General features: G+C 51.4%; 1 protein-coding gene across 1 annotated transcript; it reads left to right on the forward strand.

Moving 5' to 3' along the window:
- Positions 1-8,532: 8,532 nt before the first annotated feature.
- Positions 8,533-9,453, forward strand: LOC148595721 (olfactory receptor 14A16-like). The gene has a single exon (XM_088519791.1). The coding sequence runs from the start codon at positions 8,533-8,535 to the stop codon at positions 9,451-9,453; it is 921 nt and encodes a 306-aa protein (XP_088375917.1).
- The last annotated feature ends 1,393 nt before the right edge of the window (positions 9,454-10,846 follow it).

The raw sequence follows: 10,846 nt of genomic DNA on the forward strand, positions 1-10,846 counted from the left end.
CTGAGTTGGGGGGCCCAGGCGTCCGGGAAGGGCCCAGGCGTCCGAGGAGGGCCCAGGCATCCGGGAAGGGCCCAGGCGTCCGAGGAGGGCCCAGGCGTCCGGGAAGGGGCCCAGGAATTAGTGGAGTATTAATGGGAATCAAAGTGTCCTCGAGGGTTATAACGGGGTATTAACCCCTTTAATCTGGGGGTATTAATGCCTTACTGAAGTATTAATGGGTATCAAGGTGTCCTTGAGGGTTGTAATGGGGTATTAACCAGTTTTATTGGGGAGTATTAATGGGGTATTAATGCCTTACTGAGGTATTAATGGGTATCACAGGGTTTTCAAGAGAGTATTGCTGGCAAAAAGTACTGCTCACCGCCCGTGAATCAGGACCTGGAGGTCCTCAAGTCGAAGTCCTTTTTTCCAGATTGTTTTTGATTCTTGCTGTTCTCCTAAGTCTGGTGCTGAGTGAGGATCTTTTGTTTTTTTTCTTTTGTTTTTGTCTTTTATTTTTCCTTATCAGGACTGGAAAATGTCCAAGCTTGTACTACAACATCCGCTTCTGGCCACTCTGGTATACTGGTGAGTTGTCAGTGCCCAACAATGAGTTTTGGTGAGGAGGGAATGTTTTGTGCTTTCCTTTTCTTGCTGGAGAAAACGTTTTAAAGGCAGTTTAAGAAAAAACCTAAATATCAGAACTTCATTTAATTTGCTTTTATCCCTCATTGTAGTGACAGGAAAGGGTGTATGAGCAGCTGTGTTGTGGGGCTGCATGCCATTTCCAAATAATGGAAGTTCCTTTCAACGGACTAGACTCCAAAGGAGCTGTATCAAATCCTCTTAGAGGATGGAAAGGAGAAAGAGGGAGGCAAATGTGGAGATGAGTGACAGAAGGTTCGGCCTGTGCGGAACATCTTGCTGTCAAGAACTGAATGTCCACAAAGGAGACAGAGGAGTCCTAAAACTTTATTCGAATGAAGGGTGAGTCTGTGAGACTGTGGGGTCTCTCCAATTGCTGGAGGCTGCAGCCTCCCTTTATCCTAATTCCCCATCCGAGGGACGCCCTCTCCTTTTCCCCATTAGCTAAGGTACAAACAGCCCCAGAGGTGCAGGAAACTCCAGCCCCACGTCGAAAGGAAGCTCATGGTGGAGGAGGACCCAGCTGCCCCTGGCCCAGAGAGGCTCTCTGACCCTCCACACAGGGCTCCCAGGATCCATACAGGCCTTGCAGCATCCCAGGCGTGGTGCTTGGTGTTGGAGAACATCGCCACAGCCAGCAATAAGTAGCCTCTGGCCAGAGAAGGTCATGCCTGGCTGGCTTGCCCCACCATCCTTGTGCTCTCCATCCTTGTGCTCCCATCCCTGCTGCCAGCCTCTGCCTCCTGCCCGACCACTCACCTTCCTTGTGCGCTTGCACCTCACAGGATGCCCGTTGCTGGGCTGGGAGCAGGCGTTCGCCTGCCTCTCCTTCTCCATCTCCAGGGCACTTGCTCTGGATTGCTGCTCTGGGAACAAATGGGAGCTGCTCCTTTTGCTGGAGCTTCTCTCCTCAGTGTGACCCTGAAGGTGGTGCTCTAGCCCAGCACAGACTTGGTCGCCATGGGCACTGCCCCATCACAATGGCCCTGGGGACATGATGCCACTGCCATCACAAAGCCCTGGCGGTTGCCATGGGGACTCCCAGAGGTATGTCCTGGTGGTGGCCAAGGGCACCCACAACTCATCTCAGTGCCTTAGTAGTCACCGAGGGGAGTCCCAGAGCCCTCATTTCATCTTTCCATCCCAGGCCCTAATCCATTCCAATCCCTCAGAGATATGGGTGTCTCTGAGACCCCTGACCTTGGCCAGCCATTGAGCTGACAGCTCCAAATCCACAGGTCCCTTCTTTAGAAAGAGTGTCAGAATAGCAGATTCTTTGAGCCTGCAATGGGGGAGACAGCTGGAGGTAGGAATCCAATACCCTGCTGAAGGCAGGTCCCAGGACAGGTGTTGTCATTGGGCCTTTTCCAGTGAAGTTTTGATTATCTCTGAGGACAGAAGATTTGAGAACCTCTTTGAGTCCCTGTGCCATAGTTTGGCCTCCCTCCTGGGTTTGTATTTGGGAGAGCACAACCAGTGGGGCCACAGACATGTGCTGCTCCTCTTTTTGAAACAGTGGAGACCATGCCTGTATACCAGATCCCATTTGGGCTCTCCAGTTCTGCAAAGAAATGAACAAATGGGAGGGGGTTCAGCACAGGGACACCAAGTTGGTCAGGGTACATGCTGGAGTGTGGGACAGATAAGGAGAGGCTGGATCTTCATGCTGTGCACTAGTACCTTGTGGAGGGCACAGAGCAGCAGGATTTTCTTGGAGGGGCACACTAATTGCATGGAAGGCAGCAGGGAAAATATGGACAATGGGAAATTCTTCTCAGATGTTAAGAACAAATCTTTTTCTTCACAAAGTGTGGGATAGGAATGCAGAGAGATTCTCAGATCTTCATCCTCAGAAATCCCCTAATACAGGCTCAGGGAATCTGCTCTCCTGAGACAGGCTCTACAGGGTCTTTGCTTTAAAAGTCCTCAGCAAGGTTTCTTGGTCTGTGGTGTTTGAGATGGAGATGATGTGTCAATAAAGAGCAAACATGCCCTTAACACGTCTTCCTTCCTTCCTTGCAGAGGGCATGAGACGGGCCTGTAATTTCTGGTAGACTCCAAAACCATGGGTCTGGCTGGGCAGAAAATCTGGGCAAGTTCCTCCAGATCCCCATTAATTTTGCCCAGCTTTCCTTCCTCTGACCCTGAGGAAAGCGTTTTCTCATCTTGTACCGTAGTTAGTTCTCGACATATTCCATGACACCTGCAGGTAGTGTTTTTCCCCTGGGTTCAGTTCCTGGCACCCTGCCTCTCTTTGGGATCTCTAGAGCCCTGGCACTCTGAATCTCTCCCACTTTGACCCTGGGCGCCTCAGGACAGGCCCCCACACTGCGGTGCTGCTGTGCGGACTCCCGTATGGAGCCTGTAAGGCACTGCCGGCCTCAGGAGCTGCATTTTGTCTTGTTCAGAAACTCGTGGGGTGACCATCTCACCTCTCCCCAACTGCCAAAGCTTGTGAGCACCCCTACAGCCAACATCCCTGCTAGACGTTTTATGTAGTCCTGGGGCAAATCTTGCAGAAGAGACAACTCATCTGCCTTGAATCCTGTCAGAGATGTGGCATTCCAAGCCACTACCAAGGAAAACATGACCTTTACTCATTTCTTTGGGTTGCTTATTCAGCTTCTAGCATCTTTTCTACGGCACAGTGAGCCCCACTCTACACCCTGAGTTCTCTCGCCCTTCTCTCCCCTGTCTTCTCTGTGTCTGCTCAGTCTGCCCTGTCCACCAGGATCATAAGAAGTATTGGTTAGGGAGCTCCCTTGAAGCCACGACAAGTTGTGGAGCTGAAGGCCTGATGGAGGAAGTCTGGGACGTAGCTATTTCCCCTGTCCCCTCCTGCTCCTGGCCTGAGGGTTCAGGAAGGCCCAGTGCTTTCGGTGTTGGTGGGTTGGGTTTCCTATGACATCCTCAGCTCCTGCTTGGGTTGCTCCGAGCAGCCAGAAAAATCTCTCCTCTCTAGGAAATAGCGTCAGAGGATTTTTCCTACTTTTGTGGAAAAGCTGAGGCAGGTCTGGGATCTCCAAAAGGAGCATGGCCCAGGAGATGTGTGGCTCTCTCATTCCCGTGTGTCCTGCTTAAACTGACAGTTTCTAACACCATCTTTACAGGACACGAGCTGGCCGTTGTAAAGCCACAGTATTGGGACTCCTTTTACTCTGTTCACTCAGAGCCCCAGCCACTGGTTTGCACTTCAGAGAGCTTAAAGCTTGCTCAGTCTTTTCAGTAAGGCTTTCCCTTGTGGCCAGGGGGCCTCATTGTTGACATCGTGGACTTAGCCTACAATCAAAGGGCATAAATCTTATTTATGGAATTATTTCATGCTTTATTTCTGTTTCTTTGTAATTGAGAAAAATCCGGGGCCTATTTGGAGCTAGTTCTCTAAGGAAAGCAGTTGAGAGTTGGGGCAGATGAGCTGTAACCTTCAGTTTCAGACATCAGAGGAATAGGGAAGCTTCTAACAGGAGTGATGGAAGTCCCAGGTGGCTGATGAGAGAAATGTCAGGGCTGGGGAGGCAGAGGGAAGAGTGTCCATACAGTGCCTGAACTCTGGGACACTCTTTTCCCTACATGCACAGACTTCATTGGGAGTCACTCTGGATTGATACAGTTTGGAGGATGTTGCTGTCACTTAACTCTGAAAGCTGAATATTAATAATAGCAATAAAAACCTTTAAGGGCAGAAATACTTGCATGTTGTTGATGTCTCCAACTTTCAGCTACACTCCTGAAACCTCTCCAATTAGCCTTGCAAGACCTGATGAAAATCACAAGGGCAGACATAGCTGGTCAAAGCTTTTTGCTTTTTAATGCGCCCCATAGTGCGTTTGGTGCTGAGCCCATGAACCTCAGTTACTGAGAGGAGACTGAACAAAATGTTCAAGAATTCAAAGTCAGAAGCAACCTCCAAAGTTCTGTAGAACATTAATGGGTCCCACTGAGAGTCGTTAGCAGCAAAGATTCCCCAGGGGCTGATTGGAGGAGAAAACTGTGATCACTGGTAACAGGTAGGTAGAGGAAATGTGCAGGTGGTTCTGATCCCACGTTAACCCTCGATGTGTTTGATCAGGCAGAATGCCCAAGCTCGGTCACTGAGCTTCCTCAAAGGGAGATCCTTTCCCCCACATGTTTTCCAGGTCCTCCTGGGGATGTTATGTGGGTGGGGGTGTGCAGTGCTCAGTGCAGGGCAATGATACGACACCTTTCAAGGTGTTGGCAAGGGGGACAATGAGGCCCCAGTGCCTCCTGGTAGGTCTTGGTGGCAGAGACAACAGTCATAGCCAATAGGATGCCAACCTTATTTGGGGTGTTTGAGCTTTGGCAGTGCCTTTTGCTGTATCCACTACGGTCTGTCCTATGCTGGTTCAAACCTGTGGCTGTGCCCATGCAGCCTGTAAACGCCCAGCCTGCTTCCTCACTTTGCTCTCACACGGGATCTCCTTCCCTTCACTAATGTCTCTCCATCCCCACTAGCTGTTCCTTGTAACACAAAGCCAAGGGATGATCCTTGCGTCCTGGTGGGTGGCCTGTTGCACCACAGCACCAGCCTTCAAGTGACATTTCCTCATTCTAATGCACAGTCTGACATTCCCAAGATGGGGATTTTCCAGGATATTTCATTTTTTCATGCAGCTTCCCACTACCAAGGAAATCTCCTGGCAGCCCCACAATGTGGGGAAGAATATAACCTTGTCTATGAAGACAGAGCAGAACATGAGGAACTGGGGACTGGCTTAAAGAGAAGGGCCTGCATGTTACAAGAGAGGCCATATGAGCCAGTGGTGCATGTTCATGTGAATAAGGCCAGACACTTATGGGGCTGCATTAGTGGTAGCAAGGCTACCCAGAGGAGGGGAGCTGTTATCCCTCTCCAAGGGGGTCTTTGCGTGAAGGCAGCGGTGGGAATCAGTTTTGGGGAGCAGGTGTGAAAACCAAGGTGTCCTAGGGTGCTTGCCCACCAACCATTTCTGAAAGGTCTGATTTTTCTCTTGTTTTCCTTTTGAATGTGCTAGGAACATGGTGGCTGTGCTGGACACCCCATGCACTTGACATGGCCTAGTAGACCTGTTGTCATTTCATGAAACCAATGGTCTGCAGTGAATTATGCAAGATCTTTGCAATGTCTGGTTCTGCAGAGGTCTGAGCGAGTGGAGCTCTAGAGGGTCATAGGCACTGAGATGTCAGATGGCCAAGAAGATTCTCCACCTGGCTGATGCAGGAGAGTCTTGGACCAACCTTTGTCCCTTCTGAAGTCCAAAGGGGTGAGCATATGTGTATAGCTGACTCCCTGCCACCATCTCCACTGACTACAATGGGAGCTTGGACAAGGAACTCTCATGCACATAGCTGTTTTCTGGACCCCAAAAGTTGGGCAAACAGAATCCTTTTCTGAGACTGTGGAGTGTTAGATGTGCTGGCATTAGGTGTCCTGCTGTACTCCTCCAGATTAGGTCCTGAAGCATGAGGAAATGGACTTGTGCTGTTCTTGCCCCTGTGCATGTGTTCTGTCTGCTTATGAGATGGGAGCAGGGTCTTGTAGAGTAGGACACGTCCACCTCTCTTAGATAACCATCCTCTGATGAGACCAAGTGCAATGTCTCAGTCTCTCTCCACGGCTAACAGAGAGACCATCAGTGACCATTTTGTGGACGTGAGTGGACGTTTGCCATAGGTGGCAGGGGTGACCTTTCAGTACCTTTCAGGAACCATCAGCCCTGGAGCCCTGTGACCATCTCGGGAATGCACAAGGGACAGAAAACGTCCCGTCTTCAGTTGGGTCCCTGCTCCTGAGCTGGGCCTGGCTCCTGGGACTGTGGGAGCCCATGGCAACCTGGCAGGCTCTGCAGAGAGACAGCTCTGCCCAGGAGCAGCTCCTCATAAAGGAGCACCAAGACTCAGGGCACTGCCCGCAGGCACCAGGCTGGGATGAGTCACTCATAAGTGAAAGGCAGTAGGGAATGGGAGGACAGCTGAGAGTCTCAGGGCAGGGAGAAATCTTCCCAACCCTTGACATGGTAAGTTTATGTCTGCAGGGCAACAGTGCTGTGGGTCCTGGAGGGAGCTTCTGAACTTGGCACCTTCAGATCAATAGGATGTGTCAGGGTGTCTCTCCCAGTCTCTCCTGTTTGAATTAGGAGGTTGCGTTAGAGCAGGGGTTCCCAGCCACATGTTCAGAGGGACAGGGCATCACAACTGCCCTCTAACAGGGACGGTGCTGGGATGCACCCAGGTCTGTATGGGCTGTAATTCAGAGCCATGTCCCTGTGTCCCAGGGTGCTGTGTGCCGGGGCAGTGACTCTGCCCCCTGCAAGGGTCAGCACTCAGTCTGCCCGGGGAAATCCCCATGGTGCTGCAGGGAGATGCTCTGGGTGGGAGGAGAGACCCCCATCAGGGCAGGCTCATTTTCTGAAGGAGCCTTTCCAAGAGAACAGTCAAGGCAGTGTTAATGTTAAAGACAAGGAGCTTTCAGGAGTCTGTTTTCAGTTTCATCCTTTTTGTTAAGGGCCAGGGGTGTATGGAAAGGAGATGCCAGGTTGGGGCGGGAGACTGAGACTCCCAGTTCCTTAAATGGAGAGATCTGTGGGGAACCTCAGCAAGTCCCTTACCCCTCTCTGACTGCAGACAGCACCAGCATCACCTTCTCTGGCCTCACCAGGGTCTGGCTGACCTTCTCCTCCCCACCTGCAAACACAGAGATGTCCCTGGGCTGCTGCAGAGCAGGGTGAGTGTCCAGAAGATGGGACGGTGTCTGTGACACTGACAGGGAGAAGACATGGGGCAGAGGAAGATCTGCCAGCAGGAAAAGCTCCAGCAGTGGAGATACAATCAGCAAATGGGAGGGAGCTATAAACATAATTGCTATGAGAGGTGGGATTTGGATCATCCCAGTCAGTCCCTGCAACGGAGACGTCTTCCTCTAAGCAAAGCCCCGTGTCTCCTCTCCCACCCCTCAAGGCCATGGGGTGCTGGCCACGAGCCCCCTCCTTGGTAGAAGAGGGGCTGCGTCTCTCCTGCAGCCTGGTCCTTTCCCAGTGCAGGACAAGGGGACTGAGAGGGACTGTCCTCAGATGTCACTGTCTGGGGGGTGGCGTGCACAGCTGGGGGAGGTGAAGGCTTTCCTCAGTGCTCCTCTGTCTGCTGCTCCTTACTTTCCCTTGCCAGAAGGTTCATACTGTTGCTCTTCCGTCCTTCACCTGTCTGTGCTGATCTGGTTTTGCTCTCTGTAGCTAAGGAGGAGAATTCAGCTGCAGTTCAGGCAGTAACTTCCCTCTCCCACTGCATTCCCTCAAACAACAGTGAAGACATTTAGGTGATGTGAGGATGGGGTCCGTCTTAGTGGAAATGAGATGCCCAGAAGGAGTCAGTTCAGCCCCTGCCTTCACTGCACTGTTCCTCTTCCTTGCTGGAGTGGGAACTGCTGTGACTAATTCCGGTCCAGACACCTCTGTTGAAGAGAGCAAACTGGAAGGGGGGTTAGATTAATCCCTCCTAGTGATCTTCCATCTCAAACAGAGCTGTCATGAGTGTGGTCTCTCTCCCTCTCCCTCTCTTTCTCTGTCTCAATAATAAGTGGAGAATATTCCCACTTCCCTTCACTCCACCAAATCCCCTTCACTTAGGTCACAGTACCCATCCCCAGGTGTCCCCTGCAAATGCATGAGTCAATTTGACACCTCCATTTACACCCCCCAGTAGAGCAGGACTGACTGCCCTGGAAGCAGGCAGAGAGGCAGAGCACACTCACCCAGCACAAACCAGAGGTCAAGAAAGGGAGCGGAACAAGGTAAAGGAAAGAACCCATGTGGGGGTACCATGAGGAGTGGAATGGATTTTATTCAGAGAAGCTTGTTCTAACTTTAACTTGTTGATGCTTTTTCCTCATTGGAGAGTGCACTGAACCGAGATTAAATGTCCAACAGCAGCTCCCTCAACGAGTTCCTCCTCCTGCCATTCGCAGACATGCGGGAGCTGCAGCTCTTGCACTTCTCGCTCTTCCTGGCCATCTACCTGGCTGCCCTCCTGGCCAATGGCCTCATCATCACAGCCGTAGCCTGTGACCACCACCTCCACACCCCCATGTACTTCTTCCTCCTCAACCTCTCCCTCCTTGACCTTGGCTCCATCTCCACCACTCTCCCCAAATCCATGCACAATTCCCTGTGGGACACCAGGGCCATCTCATACTTGGGATGCGCTGCCCAGATCTTTCTGTTTGTCTTTTTTATGTCAGCAGAGTATTGTCTCCTCACAGTCATGGCCTATGACCGCTACGTTGCCATCTGCAGACCCCTGCACTACAGGACCCTGCTGGGCAGCAGAGCTTGTGTCAAAATGGCAGCAGCTGCCTGGGGCTGTGGGTTTCTCCATGCTCTCCTGCACAGTGGGAACACATTTTCCCTACCCCTCTGCCAAGGCAACGTGGTGGAGCAGTTCTTCTGTGAGATCCCCCAGATCCTCAAGCTCTCCTGCTCAGACTCCTACCTCAGGGAAGTTGGGCTTCTTGGGGTTAGTGTCTGTTTAGGCTTTGGGTGTTTCATTTTCATTGTAGTGTCCTATGTGCAGATCTTCAGAACAGTGCTGAGGATCCCGTCAGAGCAGGGCCAGCACAAAGCCTTTTCCATGTGCCTCCCACACCTGGCTGTGGTCTCTCTCTTTGTCAGCACTGACATACTTGTCTACCTGAAGCCCTCATCTGTCTCCTCCCCAACTCTGGATCTCGTGCTGTCCATTCTGTACTCAGTGGTGCCTCCAGCACTGAACCCCCTCATCTACAGCATGAGGAACAAGGAGCTCAGGGACACACTAGAAAAGATGGTTCAATGGATATGAGGTCATTGCCAATACCTGCCCCACGTCCATTCACTCAGTAGAATATCCCTCATCAAGGATGTGTGTTATGCATTTATTTCCTTCTTATTTTTTTCTTGTCTATCCATCTCAGACAAATATAATAGGCAAATAAATAAGTATATCCACTTCATTGCATGTCTCCTTGGGAACCTCTCTTTTGAATTGGACCCACATCCTGTGTTGAAGCAGGAAGCCAGGCTTCTTCCCCCTTCTCCAGCAGAGAGGGGGGACTTCAGAGCCCACTGCTCGAGCTCCCTCACATGCCCCTAGTGCAATGAGGAGAGTTTCCACGTGCAGCGTCTCTTCCAGAACTGGCACCAAGGGAGCTCAGGGGGACAGTGTTAGGCTCAGATGAGTACAGATGGGGTGAGACCATGGGCCCCATGTCCATTAGGAGTGCTCAGTTGTCCCAGGCACCGTCAGGGTGTCATCTCAAACCCCTCTCCTGTGATGGTGGCAGCCAGACGTTGCTATGGGCTCTTCCCTTCTGTCTCCAGTGCTGTAACATTACAAATGGAGGGACAGTGGAGGGGAGGAGACTCAGGCAGCAGCCTGTGGGGACAGACCCTCTGCTTGACAATGTCACCCCCACACTCCACAGCAGGCATTTCCTCACTGCAGCCTTCTCATGGGAACTGCAGCTTTCTGGAGACACATCCCGGCAGAGCAGGACTTTCTCTTTTTAGAGTTGTCCTCTTCATTGCCATGCTGTGCTTTTATGCTCTGTTGTGTGGATATGGCCCAGGAGTTCTCATAACCTGGTGATGCTCTGTTGCGTTGCCATGTGAATGTGTCCTGGAAGCACAGGCAGGACCAGGCAATGGGCACCCTTCTGTCAGCCCTGGCCTCCAGACTAATATTTCCTATAACTAAAGGGCGTCTCCTCTGTGATATGTCTGAAACCAGGCATTTATTCACAGGATGGGTTGCAATATGTCCAAGGTGGGGTGCAACCGCAAAAGGGCCTGATTTTCTGATTGTAAGATCTATGGGTTCCAGTGATGAGCTCAGAGTCCCCAGATGAATAGCGATTAGACTGGATTTATGGTTCATCTCTCAGTGACCAGTGGAAATAGGGAACGGTCTCTGAAGTGGCTACCTGGGGCTTTCCCAGAGGAGACCATGCTGATGATAGATGCTTCTGGAGGGGCCCCCAGGAGAGCTCAGGGGATTTCAAGGGAGTGCATATGCCTGGGGACAGGCAATGAGTGGAGCTTCACGAAATGAAGGACAATCGACAGTGGGGTAAGCAGAAGGTAGAGCACTAAATCCAGGTGTACGTATCACAGAATCACAGAATGGTTGAGGTTGGAAGAGACTTAGGGAGATCATCTAGTTCAACACTCCCGCACAAGGAGAGACACCTAGAACA

This window comes from Tinamus guttatus, unplaced genomic scaffold (genome assembly GCF_059628265.1).
Source record: "Tinamus guttatus ecotype Peru unplaced genomic scaffold, ASM5962826v1 Tinamus_guttatus_pri_ptg000072l, whole genome shotgun sequence".
In the NCBI taxonomy this organism is placed as follows: Eukaryota; Metazoa; Chordata; class Aves; order Tinamiformes; family Tinamidae; genus Tinamus; species Tinamus guttatus.